At 36.4% G+C, this 24029-nt stretch overlaps 1 protein-coding gene across 1 annotated transcript; it reads right to left on the bottom strand.

Moving 5' to 3' along the window:
• On the bottom strand, positions 1 to 24029 carry ZPBP (zona pellucida binding protein; the record flags this gene model as incomplete). Its single annotated transcript, XM_079533899.1, is given in 11 exon segments — positions 1 to 92; positions 3683 to 3860; positions 5275 to 5348; positions 7719 to 7937; positions 10381 to 10530; positions 16258 to 16383; positions 18507 to 18575; positions 22757 to 22852; positions 22855 to 23248; positions 23341 to 23401; positions 23926 to 24029. Coding segments are annotated over 11 exon segments (1563 nt in total).

The raw sequence follows: 24029 nt of genomic DNA, 5'->3' as shown, positions 1-24029 counted from the left end.
TCAGCACGTTGTTGCTCCGTATATCAAACTGGTGTCGCACTGAAGACAGTGAATTCCATTACTGGGATTGTAAGATCTTGGGCTGCAGATAACTACATGGACACAAAAAATCAATGAATTTCAATGGCATTAATACAGAACTATTTACATTTGAAATATCCAGAATACATCTTTATCTATTTGAAAAGAGAAAGATCATTTATTTTTCCACAGTATTCTGCTAGTTGAAAGCAGAATTTCAGCTATTTGGTTGCATCTCAAACTTATCTTCTACAGCTTTCTTCAATTTGGCAATATTAGCCTTAGTTTAGGAAAGATCTTTAATGAACAGCATTAGTACTCAGTATGCAGTGGTTTTTAAGACATTTCATTCTTTTACAGAATCTGTGTTTAACTGGTTATTTGGTTTGCCTAGCTTAGTAACAACTTCTTAGTCTCTACTGCCCAAACCTTCAGCAGGACTTTCAATACTTGGATTACGTTCATTTGTTGAGGCTGGCAGGATTCTGTTGATTCTCAGTGGGCTGTTACTATCTTCCCTAGCATTTTTTTGTCACTGCTATTGACTGGAAAATCTTTTAGAGGTCTTAGGAAATATAAGCAAGAGGGACTCCTCTGTAGATGGCATCTACACCTTGCATTTTTAGTACATGAATTTAGGTAACTCAAGATGGCTTTACAGGAAAGAGAAAGCTTTACAAATACACATAAGCAAAAGCATCTACTGGTATACCAGAGGAATAACTATTCTTTTTGTCAAAGATTATAGATACACTTCTGGGAAATAATACAGATTCTTTCATTTATTTAATTGGAACAAGGTAGCGTTCTATTGCAGCAGGATAAAAAGGTTGTCCCACTGTTGTGCAATCTGCTATCTAGGGGACAGCTTGAAAAGGATAATGGAACCTTAACTAGGTGACTTGTAGCTTACTTACACAGCTGCTGGATACTAAATGATATACTTGGAATCCTTTTCTATGACAGAAAACTCCTATTGGTAGTAAACCATCACTTTAAAGTATTAGTGTGACATGAAACTAAGTGTTATAAACAGAACAGGTAAAACTGAACATCCGCCTTTTTGATGTATGAAAACTAGAGTAAGTTTTTGTTTATGAATCAAGCAATAGATATGCATTTTTTTTTTCTCCATGTTCCAGGGCCTATGATGCACTCTTTCCAATTCTGTCACATTCTGATTGAGATCAGAAGCTTAGAAACATGTTTCTATATTCCAAAATAGAACTGGCATACACACAGGTAACACAATTATCTGAGGTTTGTGATGCATCTGTGGTGATACAGTATGACTGGTGCTAATCTACGGTTGATGATTAAGAAATGCATTATATGTTTTTCAGAAAGGAGAAAAAGAATCAAACTAGTGAACAGCTGGTCAGATTTCTATTCTATGTAAAGATCTCACAAATGAACACATAAATGTATGAAGAAAATAACACAACTTGATGTGGATTTACAGTGAAGACAAATACTTAATCAATCTGAAAGCACCTGGTATGGCAGCACACACAAATTCAATAAACTGCAGAAAACTACAACTAGAAGGGAATTTTTGAAAGGATTACAGAACAATGTGTAAAGGAGAAATAAGAGTTGGAGAGGAATTGGTAAAGGGATTGCTCTTGGACAAATTTTACTAATGTTTTTTTCTAACAAGAAAAAAAGAACTAATAAGATTATCAGATGTTCTTAATATCAAATAAAGGTATTAAATATGTAAAAGGCACTGGTAAGAGCTGATGTGAAACACCTTGCTAAATTCTAGCCATCTGTGTGCAAGAAAATTAAACTCAAAATGGGGCATGTGAGATTAAGGTTTATCAAAAGCAGATAAAAAGTGGTTGACTTGTTCTGACTGTAAAAAAATGTAAGTTAAAGGTCAGTCTCTATACTAAAGCAAATAAATAGAAACTTCCCATGAATTACTTTACATTAGAAACTGGATCTTCTAACTACAAAACAACTGAGACCAAAGCTTCCAAACAGTTTTAAAATGGACCTTAAATCTCTTAACTGATATCATTAAGAGTCATTTAACTCTTAAATGACCTGCTTCTTGCAACTCCAGGTAAAAATAGTGGGCCACCCAAGAAGATGAACTCTGCTTCATGGAAATATATTTATTAAAATGCTTCCATGACTGCATGCATGCCTCCAAAAAAAAAAAGAAACACCAAACCAAAAAACAACCAGTCACAGTGAGTGTATATACTCACAGTGAAGTGAGTATGATTAGCCATGTATCTAAGATACACAAAGCAATTCTCCCATGCTAATATGGTCTTTTGAGAACTACTTATGAAGTCTGAGACGTTGAAAAGAAATGTAGAGAACTTTTAGTAGATAGTAGTAACACTCTGCAGAGGCCGTAAGCCGAAACATGACCCAAAAGACTGAACTTTTATTTCAATGAAAGCAACATCAGAAAGAGAAAATGGTAGGAATCTTCTAGGACTTCTTTGTATAAAAGCTGTTGCTAACATAGAGTTGACAGAATTGTTTCCAGATTTGCTGACACATAACAAGAAGTAACAGGTATAAACAAAATCAAGGGAAACCACAAAAATTTGTTAAAATAAAGCTTTCCAATGGTAAGGATTTTGAGTACTGAGTTCCATGTCCTTAAGAGTCTGTGAAGTCTAACCTTTTAAGGTTAGATAGGGTTAAAAGGTTAACCTTTTAAGGTTTTTAAGATCATGCAGGACACATCTGTCAGTAAAAACTCCTATCTTGCTTTGAGGCAGAATGATGGACTGCTATATAGCAGAGGACTCTTTCAGCTATATTGCGCATGATATGATGTTTAGGATTCTGGCAAAGATTAATTATACCAAGAGGTAAATGAAAGAGAAGAATATATGTCTGAGAATACTGGCAGATGACATCTGCAGCTATGGGAAGTAGTAAGCAGACATGTTTCAGGACTGCTTCAGGTACTTCAGATGTGAAATCTTGCCTCCATATCTGCCAAAGATGCATCTATATCAACAGATAAGACAAAAGTTCTGTTCTGAATAAAAAAAAGGAATATAAATTAGTTTAGAATGGACTAAGATACTGAAGGGTGGAAGACCAAAACAAAACAGCGGTCTTTAAAAAACAGATCATCCTAAAAGCTTTTCTAAACTTGATTTTCAAGTATTTTTTCTTGAAATAATGTGCACTGACACTTTGTATTGCAGTCAATGCACTGAATTTGGTGTATATCTTGTCCTTCCTGAAATTATGTCTTTCTCACAAAGACAAGAAATGGGAAAAAGCAACTGCATATGGAAACACTTTCTACATCCTACAATTTTAGAATTGTCTCCTTCCGCTGTCTATTTTCTCCAATATTTTAAATACTCATTTTTTAAAGTGTAATCCATTCTGTTAATAGTCTTTGATAAGTAATCCAGTGTTTCTTTCACCAATTCTAACTCTGTAAAGAATTATCTATGTAAAAAGCTTGACCACAGATGTATACTCTATGCATCTGACTCCTGACATTCCTTTGAGACTTCAGTCCCAGTATATAGAAATCATATCAATGACTTTTTTTCTAAGGGGAAATAAAATCTGATAAAGCCATTTAAAACATAAATCAACAAGATTTGTTGAAATAAAACCATTGTAACAGCTTTTAATGCTTGTAAGATATAAGAATTTTGTCACTTACCACAACACTCTGGGCAGTCTGGATGCCTTACAGCATTCACTCCATATCCTGGGTAGCAACGATCAACCCACACCATTTGCAGTGTACCTTCAATGTAGTATATTTCAGGCAATGGTTCAGAACTTTTCTTCCTAATTTCCACCTCTTTCTTAAAGAATCTCTCTATGAGGTCCTTTGCCTAAATTGAAACAAATAACTATTTTTTTTAGAATCAGTGATGCAATGAGGTCAAAATAGAAAATAAAACCAAGGAACATGGGTGTGAGTTGAGATTAAGAATTAAAGGATGTATTTCTAAATCTTTTCATTGTAGCACGTAGGTAGAATGGAAACAGGAAGGTAATCTGATATTTTTTGATATGTTGTCTTAAATGTAGATAAACCTTGCTCACTTAACACAATATCTCTAAATGTTCAGGATTATAGAAATACAACCATTTAAACTAATTCAGCTTTAAATAAACCTGGATTATAGCATTAAAGCTATCCTGCACTGGATATCTGTAGCTCATCACTAGTTTTGCAAATTTCCCTCTTATACCAGTACTATTATTTAGGTCCAATTATAGTTCACACTTTCCATCCACACTGAATATCTCTGTTCAATAAAAAGAAAATACCACACACACAGAAAATACACACACAAATTACAAAAATGGCAAAAACAAATGTGTTTATGCATTCTTATTTTGATCTTGTCTGCATGAAAATACCTTGACTATGAGCTTTCCCACAAATGTGTTTTTTTTTCCAATGGACAGTATGGAAACTGTTTAATGAGTACTGCATGTCTGTGACTCCCTTCCCACTCCAGTTGAATCCCGAAGCATGATTTATGTACGTGATATTTCTTGAGTGGATGGATGTAAATAGCAGATGGTTCAGAACAGCATTAAAAAACAACACTATACTGAACAGAGAGCACATCTATAATCAACATACTGTGAGGAAGGTGCTTAGAGGTAGGCCACACAAAAAAAAACACTGAAGGTTGCAACTGCCTTGAGCTTTCCTTTTTAAGTTCCTAAAGTACTTTAGTTCAGGTTGCAGAGCAGTACATTCATGATACGCACTGTCCTAGGTGTTCCCCTCCTAGGGAAGAAGGTATATCTTCCTCCTGTCCTTCCTTTCTCTTTTTCCTTCGCCTTTCAAGAATCTCTGAATCATAGTTAACCTGATAAGCTAAAGTTTGACTTCTCTTTCTCTACTGTGAGAGCCAAAATCTTCAAGCAGTTAATATTTTAGTAGATCACAGAATCACTTTCTATCACAAGTGATGGAAAGGCATGCCATTGCAAAAATATGACATTTAGTATTTGCAAGACTTGTCCAAAGCTTCCTGATTGTCTTGCTACTCTTCAGGTTCTTAAAATACTTTCCTTAATGCAGATTGATAAGTGGGATCTGCCTTACCCATATGGGCAACAGAATATTGTCAATTTTAACTAAATTTTATATTTTTTATTAATTTAGAACCACTAAAACTTTTATATTGGTTTATTTACTAACTAAACTATGTTTCATGTTGATATTTTACTATACGAGAGTAGCCTATTATGTTAGTTGCAATTTTATTCCTCTATCTACTTTACCTTGTATAATCTATGAGGTGCATCACAAGCACTTTGTGGACATGGTTTGTTGTTTTCTGTGTCTAAGCAAGTAACTGTAACAAAATACAATCTGTTTACAGAAGAGCAAAGTCAGTGAAATCAGCATTTCTATTAACTTGTTTACAAGAGTCTAATCATTTCTGATATAACTGTTTGGAATTTCACATTTCAGATGGCTAACTTGCAACATTTTAAAAACATTAATTTGTCCTCCTATAGACATTACCACTATGTCTATTTAAGTATATTGCATACACTTAAATATTTCATGGGAAATCATTTTTATTTGTAAATTCTGATGGCAAGGAAATATGTAATCCTGGATGCTTCGCAGACATATAGATATCCAAATCCTTTCAAAAAATAAAATACAATAAAATAAAATATGTTACTGTCTATTTACTTAGATATCATTCTGGTTTTATAAATACAGATTTAGAAACAGCCAGGGATCCTAACTGTTCAACCTTCTGATTGTTCAGATTGAATGGACTCCAGTTTTCTCTCAAGAACAACTTCATCAATATCAACGTTTTTAAAGATCTCCCAATTTCCCCCACTGATCTCTTCCTGTGCGCGCATCTCAGTCCCATGTACTCACACACTCAACCCCTTCCATCCTCATAGGAACCTCTATGAGGTACTGAACCAAAGGAAAACTTTGAGAATGGATTTAAGAAAAAATGGTTACACTTTAGTAATCCATTTGCATGAGACCACATTCCTCATCAACTATGACTAGCATGATATGGTGAAGGCCTGAGACATGATTAAGAAGCTGCTGGCCTACTCTCCAGAACCATCCCTTGATTAATCTGCCATAATAACATTATCTGTTATCATGTTAATTGCACTTCTCTTAAGCTTTACCTACCTCTGCCATAGAAGTAATTCTGAAACACCAAAAACTGCTTAGAAATAAAAAAAAAACTGCTTAGAAAAAAAAACCTGACACCTCAAGGTGCTGAAGAATGTGTAGTTTACCATTGGGTTACATCAAAGTTTAAATCCACCCAAATCTCTAACTGGAGAACTTCTCCTTGATTGTAGAAAAGCTTCAAAGCATTGCTTAAACATTTATGAAGTCTGCACATTGGCTAAATCTCATTTATGTCATCTCAACTAACTAGAATTAACCTAAACTAACGACCCTCTTCACATCAGTGCTATCCACTACAAATACCATCTTTAGAGAAACACAGCTAATAGTTTCACTGTTTTGGAAAGTGGGAAGTGGAAAACAAAGTGCAATTGATATCCTTTGTTGGATATTTTAAAACTGCATATGTTGATATATAGTGACTAATGTAATTATACATATGAAAATATGAAATAATTGAAAACATTAAGCTCAAGAAAACTTTAGATATGTTCTTATCCACATTCAGCTCAGCAACTGCAAACTAGATATCTCTTGATAACAAAGTTTTCAAGTGAACTACGTATATAGTGAGACTGCTTTACTTTCTGTTTCAATCTTCTTTCATAGCATAATGGATCCAGAACCTTTTCTCAAATGGTCTGAATGTTTAGAAGGAATACTCTCAAAAAAAGTAAAATAGTATCTTCTTTGGACTGACACAGCATTAAGATTTCTGACTTCCACAACTGATGCACTTAGTGAAAAGCTGTTAATAGAAACATTTTATGAAAATTAGTGTATGTTAAGGTGAAAATGTATTTGTAGTACATTAATCTTATGAGATAGTGTGAGATCATTTATGTATAAAAAGATTTGAATATCAGATATATCAGATATAATGTTTTGTAATTATTACAATATACAGTGGCACTCAGTAAGAACACTTAAATATCCCATAGCTTAGTGACTGACAAAACCACCTGATTATTTGCTTTTAATTGTGATTGAAGGAAACTACAAATACCAAAGTTAACCCAGCATTTTTGTAAACCGGTTTTGCCCACTTCTCCTTTATACTCCTTTTGTTTAAAAAAAAAATTGGAAAAATATTAAATATCCCTCTTTCACTGTTGCCACTTAAAGAAAGAACTGTACTGAGATTCATCTCATTTAACTCCAAACCACATCCATAGAGAGATTTATACATCTATAATAGCTGACAAGAGGAAAGTCATCCAGGGAGTTATGGAATACAATGCATCAGTTTTCTTCCCATGATAGTGTGCAACAAGGAACATGATAAAGTTTTATGATGCAAAATAAAAAAACATATTGATCTACGTACAGCTATAAAAAGTTCTGTTCTCTAGTGAAATAATGTAAAAAACACACTTTTGAGTAGATCTTCTTTTTGTTACGGGCAGCAGCTTCACATGCAATACCTTGAAGCACTTCTACAATTGGAGAAATTAAATACATATAATACTTTCAGCATATAAGCAGTAAGTTCAATTAGCCATAAAACATCTAACCATTCTCTACATCCAAGACAGATTTTTACCTGAAAATGTAAAGAACATTTCGTTCTGTAGGCCTCCTCTCTGCATTTTTACATGGTGGCATTCTGACTTAATTAGTGAAACCTCACATGAAAGGTCAGCAATGAGCTTGCTGAGTATCTGAAGCAACGCCTTCCCAAAAGAAGTATTACGAAAACTATTGCAGGGGGCTGCATGGTACTGGACTGTCAATTCATAGTAATACTGAGGATCAGAATAAGCTGCAGGAAAAAATGCAAATGATGATGAGGAAAATGTATGAAAAAATGAGTTACTCACATATTTGCAAATAAAACTGTCGCTTTAAATTCTTAACTTATAAACAAAATTAATTTGTTGTTAATTTGTTGTTAATTTTTAATGATAAAATAATGTATGATGGACTGGTCGGAAACACGTAGGAGACTTTACAAGTCCATATTCTTAATTATATCCATAGGTTACTTTATGTTTATTACTGGCTGTGGTGTTGTTTTTTTAAAAAAAAACAACAGTAAACTGTAGAAGAAGCATCAAGAATATGAAAGCTAAGAAGCATGTTACAAAATATCCTGTAGTATGTGATGAAGTATTTCAACTCACACATTATCTTCAGTTACAGTAGTGTATTTTACTCTTCTTACTCAACTATCACAAATAAGTATTTTAAAGGATGTAATAACTGAATAGAAATCCCTTCTCTATCAATGTAAGTACCTGAACATGTTATCATACAGACATGAAATTTACATTTAAGGAAGAACCAGCTATTTAAACTTTACTGCAAGGCTACATGCACACTTGGGCATCTTTTACAAATATAATGTACCATGAAATGCATGGGTTTAGTTACTTCATGATAACCACTCTACTTACCCAAAGCTTGCTATCAGCTTGATATTAATAGAATGCTAAATTGAAAACAGAAGTAGAAGAATGAAGAACAGGAGTGATGGTGTGGGTAGAAACACAGAAATAAGGAGGGAGATTTGCAGAGAAGAAAAATGAAGGAATACAAACTAAACCAGCCAAAAGAAAGAAAATAGAACAAACAAAAAAAAACCTAATAGAATCACAGAACAGTCTGGATTGGAAGGAACTTTAAATATGTAGTTCCAAGCTGCCTGCCATAGGCAGGGACACATTCCACTGTACCAGGTTGCCCAGGGCCCCATCCAACCTGGTTTTGAAACACTTCCAGGGATGGGATATCCACAGCTTCTCTGGGCAACCTGTTTCAGTGCCTCACCACCCTCACCCTGTGTAAAGAATTCTTTCCTTTTCTAGTTTAAAGCCGTCATCCTTTTTCCTATCACGACACTCCCTGATAAAGAGTTCCTCTCCAGCTTTCCTGTAGTCCCTGTTAAGCGCTGGAAGTACAGCATCAAAATATCAAGAATATGGCATCCGATTAAGGCAGCTAATTAGATTCTCCACATTGATTTTGCTTCCCCCATTTCCTTTCACTTGCTGAATATTCTGAATTTTGAATTTGGTATGCAAGTATTTAGATTGGATCCTTACTGAAAAATGTAAGACTGCATTACTGAAAACTGTAAACTTTCCCATCACAATTGCTTGAAAGAAATTTCTTCCAGTTCTCTCACACAAGGTAACTGTTAAAGGTTACAGATATTCTATATCAAGGCTACTAAGGCCAGAGTCAAATTAATTTACATCAGAGGCCAGTTTAGGTTACTGTGCTCTAGCAAGCCTTTAAATGAATACTGGTACATATTTCAAATTTGAGGTCAGACATCATTCCTGCTTAAGGCAATACAAACTCTTACCTAAATCTCCTCAAGAATTAAGGAAGGAAAAGAGATCTAGTAATGAATTAATGATATTGTCTTTGTAATATTTCACTTCATCAGCCATTCTTAACAAATGGATATGTAATCATAACAGGAAAGAATAAGCTACCAGTATTGTCACAGACTAATAGAATCATCAAGATTGGAAAAAGCCTCCAAGATCATCCCATCCAACTGCCAACCTACCACCAATATTTCCCCACTAAACAACATGCCTCAGTACAACATCCAAACGTTTCTTGAACACCTCCAGGGATGGTGACTCCACCACCTCCCCGGGCAGCCCATTCCAGCACCTGACCATTCTCTTAAAGGCGAAATTTTTCCCAACATCAAACCTGAATCTCCCCTGGTGCAACTTGAGACCATTCCATCTTGTCCTATCTCTAGTTATGAAGGAATTATTTAATTAATTGATTATCTAATTAATTGATACATCATTTACAATGTAAAAACACATTCAATTAATAATTAAGCCATTAACCTGTGTGAAATAAATCCATAAGGCTGTGCTAAAATTCATCTCCTAAAGAATAATTTCATTTTAAATTATACTATTTTTATGTTATTAAGGACTGTTATCTGTTCAACCTGTTGCATTCCACTGTGTTTTATGTTTCTTTTTTGAAAAGAACTGTATTCATAAATTTCTTAGTCAAAAAGTGACCTTCATTTAAGGCTCTGTAAATGCCATTAAATTAACTGCCTGCTAGCAACAGCTATTAAAAAAAATCTATCCAGAGCAACCAAATGTCTTTACCTCTCCAAGTTAAATTTTAAATAAGCATTACTTCTTTATAGGTAGCAACACACATTTAAAAAGAAAATCTACTTCAAGGTAACCACATGCTTAACAGCATTAATAACTTACCATAAATAAGATATTTTATTGTGAGTCTTTTATCAGGTTGTGCAGCGATAAGCTTATAAACAAGGGAACAAGTGTAAACTCCACTCAGGTCAGATCTGAAGTGTCCAAATATTAAAGTTCCCGTTGGTGATATTTGCACACTGCTATTTTCTGGTAAAATGTAATGAAATAATGTTAGCAGTCAGTATGAGAAGATGCAGTTCTCCCATGTAGTCTGCGTGTGGGTTACAAGATGACATTTGACGAACACTTTCCTAACTTGAAGACAGTGACAACATGCCTGAGGATTTCTTAAATAGCAGCTTATCTTGGTAGCTGTCATAGGAATCACTAGATTAGCACAGATTATAACAGACCTGAAGGTAAAACATTCACTTGGATAAAATATTTCTAGAACAGATTATTTTGCTTTTTGGAGCCCAAGAAAAAAAATCTTTTTAATATTCTAAGTACTTTAGGTCTTTTGTCTATGGTATGGAATCAAAGACAGCTAGTGTGATATGAAAACCATGTCTTTTTTGACTGAAAAAGTGAATCCTAAGGACATGAGATTTATATTGAACACATTTTAGGGCCCTTACTTTAGATCAGTCCTAATCTGGTTTTACAGACAGAACATGTGTTCTCTCTCAAAGCTAACCTTTCCAATTAGCTTTATTCAAAAGGAATCCAGTTTCTGCACCCAACAACCAGTCCATGATCCAAATAAAATGTGGTAAGTGAGCAACATTAAGCAATTCACTTCAAAGCCACACTCCTATTCAATCTAACAAATTACTGTTACCCTGGATGCATGCTGATTTTCCTGCTTTACAATTTTAAGATATTAACCAAAAGTAACTTGACCAAGGTCCTTCTTTTCACACACCTGGCAGAAGGGTGTGGTACGACTTTGTTCCTCAAGAATCAATTTAAACATTTAATCAACTTAGTTTTGTCTTATATGTAACTGTGTTTACAAAGATGATGATTCAAGTGCTGGTTAAACAAACAAACAAACAAACAAACAAACTACTAAAAAGACTGAAAGTATAAATTCTCTTACAAGAAATGTTGGGGATTCCATAAAAACTCAGGTTCTCACATTAATGGGACACTGTCATATTTAGTAGGACAGAGAGCTTTTTAATCCGATGACAAACAGGATGCGGAGTCTATAAACTAGGATGTGATTTGCTACCGAATGCTGAAATAGCCAGCAGATTAATATTGTAAGAAAACCAGCATACATTTCAGAATGTAGTTTGGATCTCTGGCATATTCAACTGCCCTAGCTGGAGTGCCTTTAAGACGTATCACAACGTCTCATTTTTGCTGCATCTACAAAATCCATTAGTAAATTTCAAAGATGACAAAGAAGTCCAGAAAAGACAAAGCCTGGACGTCCAGTGAAGAGATGTGATCGCAAAGAATTTTTTTGAAAATGCATCCCTAGAAATAGGAAAGTTAAGCAGTTCTTCTAATGGATTAAGTCACTGGTTTTATTTTAGAATTCTGTCCTACTTTGAACAATGAATATTTCTATAAAAGAAAGGAACAGAACTTTACAACAGTAGTCATTAACTCTTTTAATGGTACATCTGTCTGTAAAGAATCTCTGTACGGATCACAACATCAAAATATTGTTTTACTTTTCTTCTTAGCATTACAAACAAAACTACACAAACATCTCTTGCTGTGTGGGATTATCTGGATGCATGTGAGTTTGGATTCACACGAAAAAAAGACAATTACCTTTAAATGAAACTTGAAAAACAATTGATTTATTTATGCACTCTCTTCTCAAATCTAGTATTTTTTCAATGTTACTCTGCTGGAATAAGATAAGTAAGATGAGTTTGGATTTCATGTCACATTCTGTGATACAAATGACATGGTATGATTTAACGCGCTTCTCTTACACAAGAGGCATTTCATATACATGATGGACAAGGGATGTGATCAAGTGCAGAGTTTCCTTGTGGTCAACATAAAATAGCATGATACGAAATAAAAGAGAAGTTATTTTTGTTCTATGAGAGGAAGTTAGATTATTTTCCAGGCTCCATGAGTATGTTAGGTGGCAGTAACTTTCCTATACTTACTTATTCTTGGGTTCCACCAAAGTTTTAAAACAAACTTATTCCAATATTTGCATTAGCAAAAAGAATGAGATACTTTCTTACATTTTCTGTTCTATTTAACTATTTCTATTTAAACACCCTCCAAAATTCTTTTTTTTTTATGCAGTGAAACTTTAGGATGCAGAACATAAAACGCAATTTTTCTGTTTAAAGTGTGTTTTGAAATACTCTTATTCTCAGTCGTCTGACATTTCAAAACTTCAAAGTATAATTTCCAGATCTTAACACAAAAGAGTCATTCTGCTAACTGAAGAAAAATAGTAAATTTTAAAACTGTAATGATTTAAAAATAAATTTTGTGTAGTATTTTGTTTTTCATTATTCTTTCGACAACGCATACGTGGATTAGAACTATTTGTGAACAAAGATTCGAAAAACAGACTTGCTTGTTAATGACTACAAAAAGCAGAGCATTTACTGCTCCTTGTAAGTTTTTTTTGTAGTCGTGATGTTCTGTGTATATATTTTGACAAATTTGGTGGGCACAATACACCTGTTTATTGTGAGTGCCAAAGGGTGGTTCGCCTGAAAGATAATTTGATTTTTCTATCACAGTTCGTACATCCACTTTGAAATGTTTCAAGAAGCAGCATTTTCTTACTCTTCCCATGACTTGATTCATAATTCTACATTCCCACTAATAGGATTATTTTATTTTATATGAACACACTGAGATAAATGCTTATGAATGCTAATTTCCTTCCAGTATGGTGATTTACTATGATAGAGATTAGAGACTAACTGGACACAGAAGCCCATGTGATTTTTACCACTTAGCGGGAATTAGACTCATTATGAAAGAAGGCCTGGCAACAAAAAATTCTGTCACACAAAAAACAATTCATAAACTAGAAACTTAAGAGTTTGTTTATACTTGAGTTGAAAGAAAAGCTCTGTCAGGAAAACACATTTTCTTCTCTTTTGGAAATGGTTTTTGCTCTCCTGCTGCTGAGTCTAGCGTACCTAAAGTTTCCAAAGAACCGAGAATCCCTGCCACCCTAGCTTTTTGCTAGTCATCCAAGTCTGGCACAGCAACTTGAGATATTACTAAAGCAGTCTTCAGGAAAAGATTTAAACCTGTCAGATGGAAGTCTGAGGTCTCCATGCTTTTCTCTTCTGCATAGTTAACACTGTCGAAACTGTCATTTGGGTACGCAGAAGCCAGAGGACTGAAAAGGACAATTTTTGTTAACTGTGAATCAGGAGGCTGCTTTCTGTCTGATCACATTAAGCTCAGGACATATACACATGACAATATATCTGATAATGTGTTTGTCGTGCATCACAGACTGGGCATCAAAATATATCATTTACAATGCAGGACACACAGCTAACCACTACATATTCATTTCAAGAGAGATTAACATTTTCATGCAAAGTGACAGAGCCCACAAGCTTAAGTATAAGCAAAAACATCTTTAACTGCGAGGCAATGAATGCTATAAATTCATCCTCGAGGTTAAGCCTGTTATCAGATTGAAAGCAAAACCAGTGCAGTGTCAGATGCTATAGAAACTTGAAATGCTCTACTATGAAGGCTGGCATGTAGCGGATTAAGAATGAAGAATCACTATGATATCAACGGTACTTCAGATCACACAACAGGAAAAGCTGCTTGAAAATACACAAACACCAAGGACAGAGGTCTGACAGACACCAGTATAGATTAAGAAGAAAGCAAACAGAATTTAGTGACGCTGCCGTTATAAAAGGGTGAATACTTACTAACCTAAACTGTAAACTAAATTAAGAGATTAAACAGGTTTAAAATTAATCACAGTGTACTTTAAAAAAAAAGGTACCGAAATTACATTAAAGAGTAAATGGGACATACACAGAGGGAAATAAAAACAGAACTTAGGTTCCCTGCTCACACTTGGAAAGATGTTGCTCATGAGCAGGTCATGATCTCTAAGAAATCTTTCTCATTATGTGGGAATTGTAAAAAATGTACAAGTAGCCCAACACATTCAACAAAGAAACACTGATATGTAGCTTTCCTACCATACCAGCAGCTTAGGACAATGGTTTCATCACAAGCGTCTTTATGAAAAATGGTAGCCTTAAACGAGTCATGAAGAGATTAGTCAGAAACTGACCTTGGCAATGGATGTGAAGAGCCAACATAGACACATTCGATAGAAGAGCAACAGAAATGTTAGGCCAAGGATGAAGGGAGCTGAATGACAGCAACAAAGAACATGGAAACCATGAGGTAGTAAACATTCTTTGTTTCAGTCTTTCCTGGCAAGGGCTGCCTTCCAGCTTTTGTCCCAGAGTCCACCAGAGCTTACGGGGGATACTACAGGAAATTAGAAGTATGATGTTAGGGAGTTATTGAAGTGATCTGGACATACACAGGTTAATAGGCCAGAATGAGATTGTCTGTTTTGATGGCTATGTGGCCCCAATGGTCAGAAAGAGGCAAATAACACATCCATTTTCAAAACAGGGAATCCACAAGTCAGCCATTCTCACCTTAAACCCTTCAAAGATGGAAGTAACAGAAGCCATTTCAAGGCCCATGAATGCCAAAACTGTGACTATGAATAGGCAATGTAGATGGAAAATTGGATGGATCTCCATTTAGAAGATTGCTTGATTGTTCAAATTGTAACTAGCAGCGTATCTGAGGGACTTTCCTCAGGGCTGCTACAAGCACCAGTACTGATTAGAATCTTTACCACTGACCTACATTACAGGACAGGATGCCTTCTTGTCAAGTATGCAAAAAAAATCAAATGTCGCAAGTGCACTTGGAACAGAGTAAGAGTAGCATATACAGTTGCAATGTACAGTTGCAGACAAGATTTTTGGTAGCAGCCCTGCAAAAAAAAAAGGCCTGGGAGTCCAACTGGACCCTGCACATGACTCAGAAGCACACTTTTGCAACAGTGAAGGCTAACTGCATACCGGGGTGTATCAACAATAGTACAGCCAGCAGTTTAGTGATTATTTTCAGTACTCATTTTGGCACTACAGCACTCCTCGGTACAAGACAGATGCTAACAAACTGGAGTGAGTAAAGCAGGAAGCCTGTAAGATGATTAGGGAGTTGGAGCACAGGATAAGAGGCAATGGAAACTAGGATGTGAGAAATCTAGGGAAGGAATTGCAGTGCTTCACTACCTAGGGAGAGTTACAGGAAAGATTAAGCCACACCCTTTACGAGATACATCACAAAAAGATAAGCAGCAATAACAAAAAACTGCAATAAGGTAAATATTGTCTGAAAATGAGAAATAAAATGGAAGACTTTCCAGAGAAAGGACAGAAAATCTCCATGGATAGAGATTCTCCAAACTCTAGAGGTCAAAGCCATACGCAACTTCATGTCTGAAGGTAGCCTGTCATTGAGCAGGAGGTTGGGCTAGATCACACTGCCTATGACTCTATTACTCTATCCTTATAGAACAGTCCCAGCTATTGCTCAGTGCAGCAAATAATGTCACCTTCAGCCTCTGTTGCTTTCATTACACCTTGCCTTGTCTAGTACTCTTTAGAGATGGCACCATTTTCTACAGAGATCTGCAGTGTTTTATTCTGGTTATCCTGAATTTTTATCCTAAAACTTGAAAGTTTATCATTTGTATGTATGTTGTTTATCATTTATATAATATACATACAAACATAGAGTCTTCTCAATTCTCCTCCATTCACAGTTCTATCTTTCTAGCTATCATGATTCCTTTTAGGGGGAGGAGGAGGAGAAGAGAGAGAGTGTAGAGGGCCACGTAAGAAAATAAATTCTTACCTGAAGAAAGATAACCACCTGGTCCATTCCACCGGAATACTGGATCAATCAATTCTGAGTTTCGTAGGTGATTTGTGACACATAGAATATGTGGACTGCTGTGATCCAGCTTGACATAAACTTTCACTGAAAAAAGTTTATTATTAGCATTAAATACTTATCACTGTGAGATATATAATGATACCAGTGAGATATATAATGTTAAGACAGTAGTAAATGTAATTTTATTGTGTACAGTTTGTTTTATTTCCCTTCCTAATGACATTCTGCAAACCATTTGCGTTCTTCAGAAGCATGAGATGCTAGATATTTATACTCTAGAGTACTCCAAACATGAATATAGCATGCTATCCTAATGCTGTTGAAAAGGCCCAACTTGTATAAACACTACAACCACAACATTTGTGGTCTAGAGAATCTGACTTAATAAGTGAAATTAAATCAAATATACAAATTACCATTTATTTTACCATGCCATTTAGATTCCCTGAAGGGAGAAAACTGTTTAGATATTTGATATGGGAAGGAATTAACATTTAGAAAAACAGTTTTCACTTTTCCATTATGTCAAGTAGTAGTAATGGCACCAGTTTTCTCTCCCCTTCAAGCACGATTGTTTCCTGTCATTAAAACATGAAAAACCTCTTAACATCACAGCACAATATTAGACTGCTTAAACAGAATACAGACATCAGTATTAACATTTGATACAGAAAAATACATTTAGAATTTTGATAGTCTCAAGAACAGGAAGAATGTCCATCCCAGCTAATAAGCTTGTTACTGTGGCTTGTAACACAGGAAACAGAAATGTGTATCTTTTAACTGTACAGCAGAAAATCATGGAATTAAACATTATTTGCAGGTGTTACTTCAGATTTTTAACCCAGAAAAGGGTGGGGGGAGGAGGACATGTCCCAGTCTTTCTAATCAGAAATGCCTTGCGTCATATAGCTCCTTTTATTATTTTTCACCTTGCAAAGGCATGCTTTCATTTGTTTATGACGTTAGTTCAGGGTGAGAAGAGCAGCATGATACAAGGAACAAGTGGGAAATTAAAGGATTATGCTTCAAGTGGAATGCACAAAGGGGAAAAAAAAAAACTACACAGGTTTCTGAGCTCATCTCCATTTGCATTGAATGAAAACAAGTATTTTCGAAGTTTTAACCACGAATCTGAAAGTGTGTCTTTCATTTTACAGTAGAGCACAATACTCATGAAGCAACTCTATGACCTCAAGTTGTATTCTGAATATGAGGTAAAATGCCAGAGAGGTTTGCAAAAAGGAATATTTATTTAAAGGAATCTCAGTGCTAAATGCCCAATTATAAATTTGTTTGTTTCCCATGGCTGACAAAAGCTATTCTGTATGCACAAACTGCTTTTTGGTTATTTTAGTAGGGAACAGTCTGAAAAACGACTTGTACTAACTTCCACATGTTAGTCAAGTCTGGAGAAATATCGAGCAAAGCTGAACGCGCATCTTCTAGAACAGAACTTTATTTTGTCTCAGTTTTGTTCTCCTTCCTTAATCAGTAGCAGCCCTACTGAAACATATATGTTACTATTCTCAGGGAAGAAAAAAGAAAAGAATTGCATTTTGCACTGACTTTAGTTTAATGCTTCTAGGTATGCTATTAGTAAAGCTGAAAGTGTAAACACAGATGGAGAAAACTAGGGGGAGGTGCATTATCAAAACCAAGTATGCAATGTGCATTAAAGAGATGGCAACATAAGTAAGTATATGGCAATGAGGAACAACCTGTTCTTTAATCTTCAGATTTTTTAACAATTGCTTTATTTATTAAGAAAGTGACTGTATTATGTAGATACACGTGATGTATTAAGCAATTAACTCTTAACATTTCTTAATTTTTATTGTAGAATATAGCATAAGACTCAGGTTCTGCGTACACAGAAAGTAAAAAGCAGCAGGAATATCTACAATGGGATAAAGCAGTATTTTGGGGCAAAGGTCTTGCAGCCAGAATGATGAGTACAAAGAATGCTGTTGTTTTTAGAACAATTCTGGAAAATAATTGTCTTTGCTTTATAAAAATTGCAAGAATAAAAAAAAATCAGTGGTAGGAATATGTGCTTTTGTGGCCTACTAAGTCATAGTAACATAGGTAAGTCAGTACAGAATTGTAATTAATTAAGGCATTTTAAATAATTAAACAACAAGGAATATGATGGAGAAGGGCACTTTTGTGGTAGAAGCGTTTACATTATGTTTAAAGAAAAATACCTGGAAATAAGATGGATCCCACTATTTTTAAGCTATTGCTTCCTGACTCTGCACTTCCTGAGTACTGAACTGTTAAAAGACAAAACAATTGCATCAACACAACTATTGCATTTCTCTGAAAAAGCAAACAGCATGGTTCAGGTCAATGCACATCCTTTAGGGACTTGCACTTCAACAGGTATTAACTTTGTCTAATGTCTTACACAGGGCATGTTTCTCATTTTCAGCTTTAAATATATTTCTAATTTTTACAGAAGAGCTGTCACATTTTATATGAAGTCTCTCTATAATGAGAGTAATGGGATTAGATACCACCTAAAAGGGGGATAAAACTTAGCTACATCGTTATGATACACAGTCTGGATGTCAGTCAATGTGAGTACTGACCACTAACAAGGTAACAAACATAGTTTCTGTTATTATTGTGATTTTCTTAATTTCCTCCATGAAATTAATACAAGCTCTTAATTGTTTTAATTTGGTTGTTTTTATTTGCATCTTCAACATTAAATAGAGATTTTAAAGACCTTTCATAACAACTGAAAAGCTTTGTAAGACATGCAAGACTTCTGAAAGAAAACTGAATAACCTGCCAGTGTGCAGTACCAGGTGGGCATTCTAGCACAAGTCAGATCTGAGTATCTTCTACAGATATTCCAGATATGCTGCAGAAAGCCAGCAGAAAGAGAACACTGGCTAACAGATCTCTCAGTATTTTGTGTTCTTTGTCTCCACCTCCTGTTTAGAAAGAACATGGGTTACTGAGAGTTAAGTTCCTTAGGGGAATCTGGGAAAGCGAGTAAATATCAGAGGAATATAAAGTCTTGAACACAAAAGATGGCAATAAAATACTGTGCATATAATCAGTAGCAATAATGGGCTTAATAGTTATGTGGCACCAGAACTGTGCTTGTTGCTAACTTACATTCAAGAGATACCAAGTAAAGCCAGCAGCAGATACGCTAGTAAATTCATTTCCCATTGCGGCATTTGTTGGTACACAAGAAGGACTGGGTCAACTCCCAGCTTCGCTTTGATTTACCTTGATTAGAACAATAATGGGAAATCACCAATTCACCACATCTATTATGAAGCTGGTAACTGTACTCCTTACCATACATTGTTGAAATGGAAAACAGAAGGAAGTCAGACTCTCCAGCAATCAGGACAAGATAACCAACGTAAGTTAAAAGAACTGCCTATTTTGCCATCTGAGGATACAAGCAAACTATTCTATTCAAAATACTTATGGAACAGAAAAAGCAAATTGAAAGAAAATAACAAGTAGAATCGTATATGATTTCTGCAGATAACAGTTTAATTTACTTCATAACATTGCTTTACCAAGTAGCAATTCACAACTTTTTTTTTTCTTTTTAGGAGTAAAAACTTTTCAAATAGCTTAATTTTCCCCCAAGACCTCCTAGAAGGATTGGAGGATTTCAGTTATAAAACAAAACAGATTTGAAATTCTAATTGGAATATTTATATTGTCTTCCAGAACTCTACTGCACTGGAGCAGATATACATAGCTCTTCACTGGAAACAGTGATTTTTTACAATAATAACTTAAACCCAAAGATGGAGCTCTTGCACTGCTTACACAAAACAAATTAGAAGTTCAAAGAATGTAGTTACTGAAGGAAGACAGTGTAAAAAACTACTGAAATTACTGTTTTGGCATCATTAAGGACATCACATTTGCCTGCTCTGTCATGCGCATACACTTCATTTGCGTGGCAGTCATTTCAGTCAGTAAGTGCTTCTGCCCACATATGAACCTGACCTCAATATGCTCTTTCCCTCACTTTCTATACTGACTTGAAAATTTTTTTGGAAGTCTTTTTTCAGGTTTCCTACTTGAATTCCTATCCTCTCCTCCTAATCACTTTAAATGGCTCTTCCTCAGGCAGTCTCTAGCACAAATGATCTTCTCATTTTCACTCACCAGTTTAAGAGTGCATACGATCAGTTTAAACAGATTCTTATCACAGCAAAAGTATTACGAGGTCATTCCAAAGAAAATGTAGCAAAAACACAATCAAGATAGGACAAAATAAGAGCTTAAACTGTATTTTAAGGTCATTAAAGATGCTATTCCATCTCCTCAAATTGCAACAGCACTTAAAAAGCAATGGGAAAAGCTAAGATTCATTCATTTTTTGAGAAAAACAAAGGTGATCTCTTTATTAATTCTCCACATAAGCTTTTTAAGCAGCCCAATGCACAGGGTGTGATTCTTCCTCGTATTGCATTCCTTACAGGCATAACAAAAGCAGATGAATATAGATGAAGAAAACTAGTTTTGTATCACTGTCAGAAAAAGAGAAGTCAAGTCATTCATCTCCAAGGCTGAGGAAAACTTCCCAGCTGCCTGAAGAGCCATGCAAAGAAAACTGTTTATTACTGGAATTCAAAGGAATTCATTTCCCTGTCTATAGTGATACACATGGTATCTGTTACCTGAGTATCAGATCTGTATGTTATTCATCAATGGACTCTGAAATCCTCTGGAGTCAAACTCATCAGCCTTCCTTCTAACTTACACCACAGTTTCTGTAGGGAGTTCAGTTTAAGCATAAAATGCTAACACTCTGTTTTCTTGCACTGAAAGTCTATTTGGCTGAACAATAAATTATACCCAAGAGAAAAAGTAATCAAAGTAAGAGAGAGATGACATCCATGTATTTCTAAGGAGTTTTGTCTGCAGAGGAAAAGTCTCAACACCAGATCAGAAGCAGCAAATGGATTGTACTTGCACATATACAAGGCTCCCCTGCTCCTCCCTGTTCCACGGGGCATTACAACAGTGCCACACAACAGGGGTCCATTCTCACTCCCTGCCCAAAGGAAGAATCTGGTTAGGTTAATAATGACTTCAGGAGTAGTGAGTTGAAAGGGAATGCCACTCTGCAGCTCTAAGATTCACATGAAATAATTCAACCATTTCATATAATACTTTATCCTGACTGTTTCAGTCTTAAAATGAACGCTATGGTAGCAAAATTAGTCATCTTCAGAATAGCTAATCAGAAAATGATATTTGTCTGAAAAGTGCAATGGCAGGAAGTAGGGTTTAAAATAAGACTTAACTAATTAAACAATGTATTAATTAGCAAAATGCTGTACTGCTAGAATGTGCAATTGGCATAGTTTCAATTCATTTATAAATGAAACTTATAAAATTACAGAGATTTAAGTTATGGTGACTGCTGAATTTTTTTAAAAGTAATTATGTTTGGAAGTAATTTTTGTAAAGTGATTTCCATACCAAAAGACAATATAAACAACAACACTACTTATCTTTACCCAATGGTGCTAATAGACAAGTGCTTTCCTATATCCAAGCATTTTAATGACAGCTGGCATTTCCAAGCTGCCTATTGATGGAAAGTGCTCTTTAAAGAAAACTACACAAACCCCAAATGCAAGCATTAGTAAACAAAACGAGAAAACGTTCATATTTTTTACATCGATCTGAATCCAGAGTGTAACAATAACAGTGACACAAAATTAAAATTAATGTCTTTTTTGGAATTGATAATGTCTATTCTGACTATTAAAATCTAGGATAGAAGCAATAGTATAACAGCAATGCTTCAGTGAATAAATACTAGAATGCTGCTAACAATGTGTTTTTAATATTGTTTTTTTTTGTTGGAGTAGAACTTCACCACTAATCTTGCTCATGGAAAAGTCCTCAGAAAGGAATTAGTGAAACTTGGCCATAAGTAGATTGGCAAATACAAAAATCTGGCACCTAAACACACTGATGCCCAAAATGAATAATCTAGTTTAGTATGGCCAGAAAGCCCGAAGCGACTTGTTACATTCAGACTTCAAAACCCCACAAAGGACCAGGCTACCCAGACAGCTGTGGTGCCTCCTTCTGCGGAGACACTCAAAACCTGCCCGGACACTTCCCTGTAGGGAACCTGCTTTAGCAGAGGGTGGACTCGCTGATGTGCAGAGCTCCCTTCCAACCCCTGCCGGTCTGTGACTTCAAGGCAATCCCAGTTTTAGCATCGAGGCTGTACAACCAAATTTCCCAATAGATGTCAGCTGACAGCTGTGATCACGCGCGCTGGATAGCAGATCAGCAGAACCGCTCCCGACAAGTGCAATCTTGGTGTCCTACCGCAGAACTACCCACGTTCTTCAGAGCTGATGACAGACATGCGGCTCTCAGCTCGGTCCCCGAGTCGCCAGCTGCCTCACCAAGGAGAAAAACCTCTCCCCTCAGAACTCACTGTTCGCTTTTGAGGAAAATAACCCTTTAGCTTTCCTACGTCTACCGGTGGGTGTAGATGGGCTGTGAGATTTTGTCACCGTACGGTGAAGGCGCACGTACCTGCCTGGACCGCCTGCAGCAGGACGAAGAGGAGGCCGAGCAGGAGGAGGCCCTGCCCGCACATGACGGCGGCCGTTGCCCGGGGGCGGCCACGCGTCCCTCCGCCGGCCGCGCTCTGCGCCGCCACCGCCCGCCGTGCCGCTGCTCGGCAGCCGTTAGCGACCCCCGCCGGGCACCCGGCGGCCGGGTTGCGCGCTGGACGACCCGCCGCGGGGAAGTCTGCGGAGGGGCTTTCCCGGCCGCAGAGCGGAGCACCTCTGCGCTCCGGCGAGAGAAAGCGTGGTGCTTTCACATCCTCAGAGCCCGGGGAAACGTGTGCCGCGGTGGCAGCTCCAGCTAAGAGCGTCCCGCTGCCGGGCGGTACGCGCTTAATCTCGCTCCATCGTTGTCCCTTAAAAAATACGTAAACAAACAAACAAATAAACAAAAGCGAGGAAGTTCCCGTAGCAAAAGTGAACTGTGCATCAGTGTCATGAGACGTACCGCCTGCTTCTCATTGTGCTGCTTCATAAAGTGCCTGGAATCCCAGTGTGCTGGCATGCTTCTGTGGTATATTTTTAACTTGTATAGGTTAGGTAAGGTAGTGTATGAAAGAATAGGGGAGGGGAAAAATGAGCTGCCCAGGAAGCAAGTAAAGTCTGACAGGAAAAATTAACTACTGGAAAAATGTGGCTGCTGTGCCGGAGATGAAAAATAGCTGCTTACATCAAAGAGACTGCTCCACAGAACAGTGGCACTGAAAGACGTGGTGGTGGTGGTTGGACTGGATGGTCTTAGAGGTCTTTTCAACCTTAATGATTCTGTGAACCTTACACCCTTAAGAGTACCACCACAGACACATGACCAGCTCCTCTGTGTGCTTCCTTCTATCACAGACCACTTCTGAAAACTGACAGCAGAAACCACTCAACCTTCATTGGCTTAGTTGGCAAATTTGCTTCCCAGGATAATTTAGACAGAATCTCTGCCAACAAAATCTAGGATAAAGCTTTACTTGCATGTCAGTCTGTGAAATGAAGGCAACAACACAGGACTCATCCTTGGAATGGCATCCATGTTGTGCCTTACCTGAGTCCCACAGCAAACAACTCCAAAGGAGAACCACCATAATCCTGCATTATGGAACGTAACATTTTATTATCTAAACCTTCTATTATATACGTTAGCCCCAT

This window comes from Tetrao urogallus, assembly GCF_951394365.1.
Source record: "Tetrao urogallus genome assembly, chromosome: 3".
Classification (NCBI taxonomy): domain Eukaryota; kingdom Metazoa; phylum Chordata; class Aves; order Galliformes; family Phasianidae; genus Tetrao; species Tetrao urogallus.
Note: the sequence above shows the minus strand (reverse complement) of the source record. Positions and strands in the feature narration are given on the sequence as shown.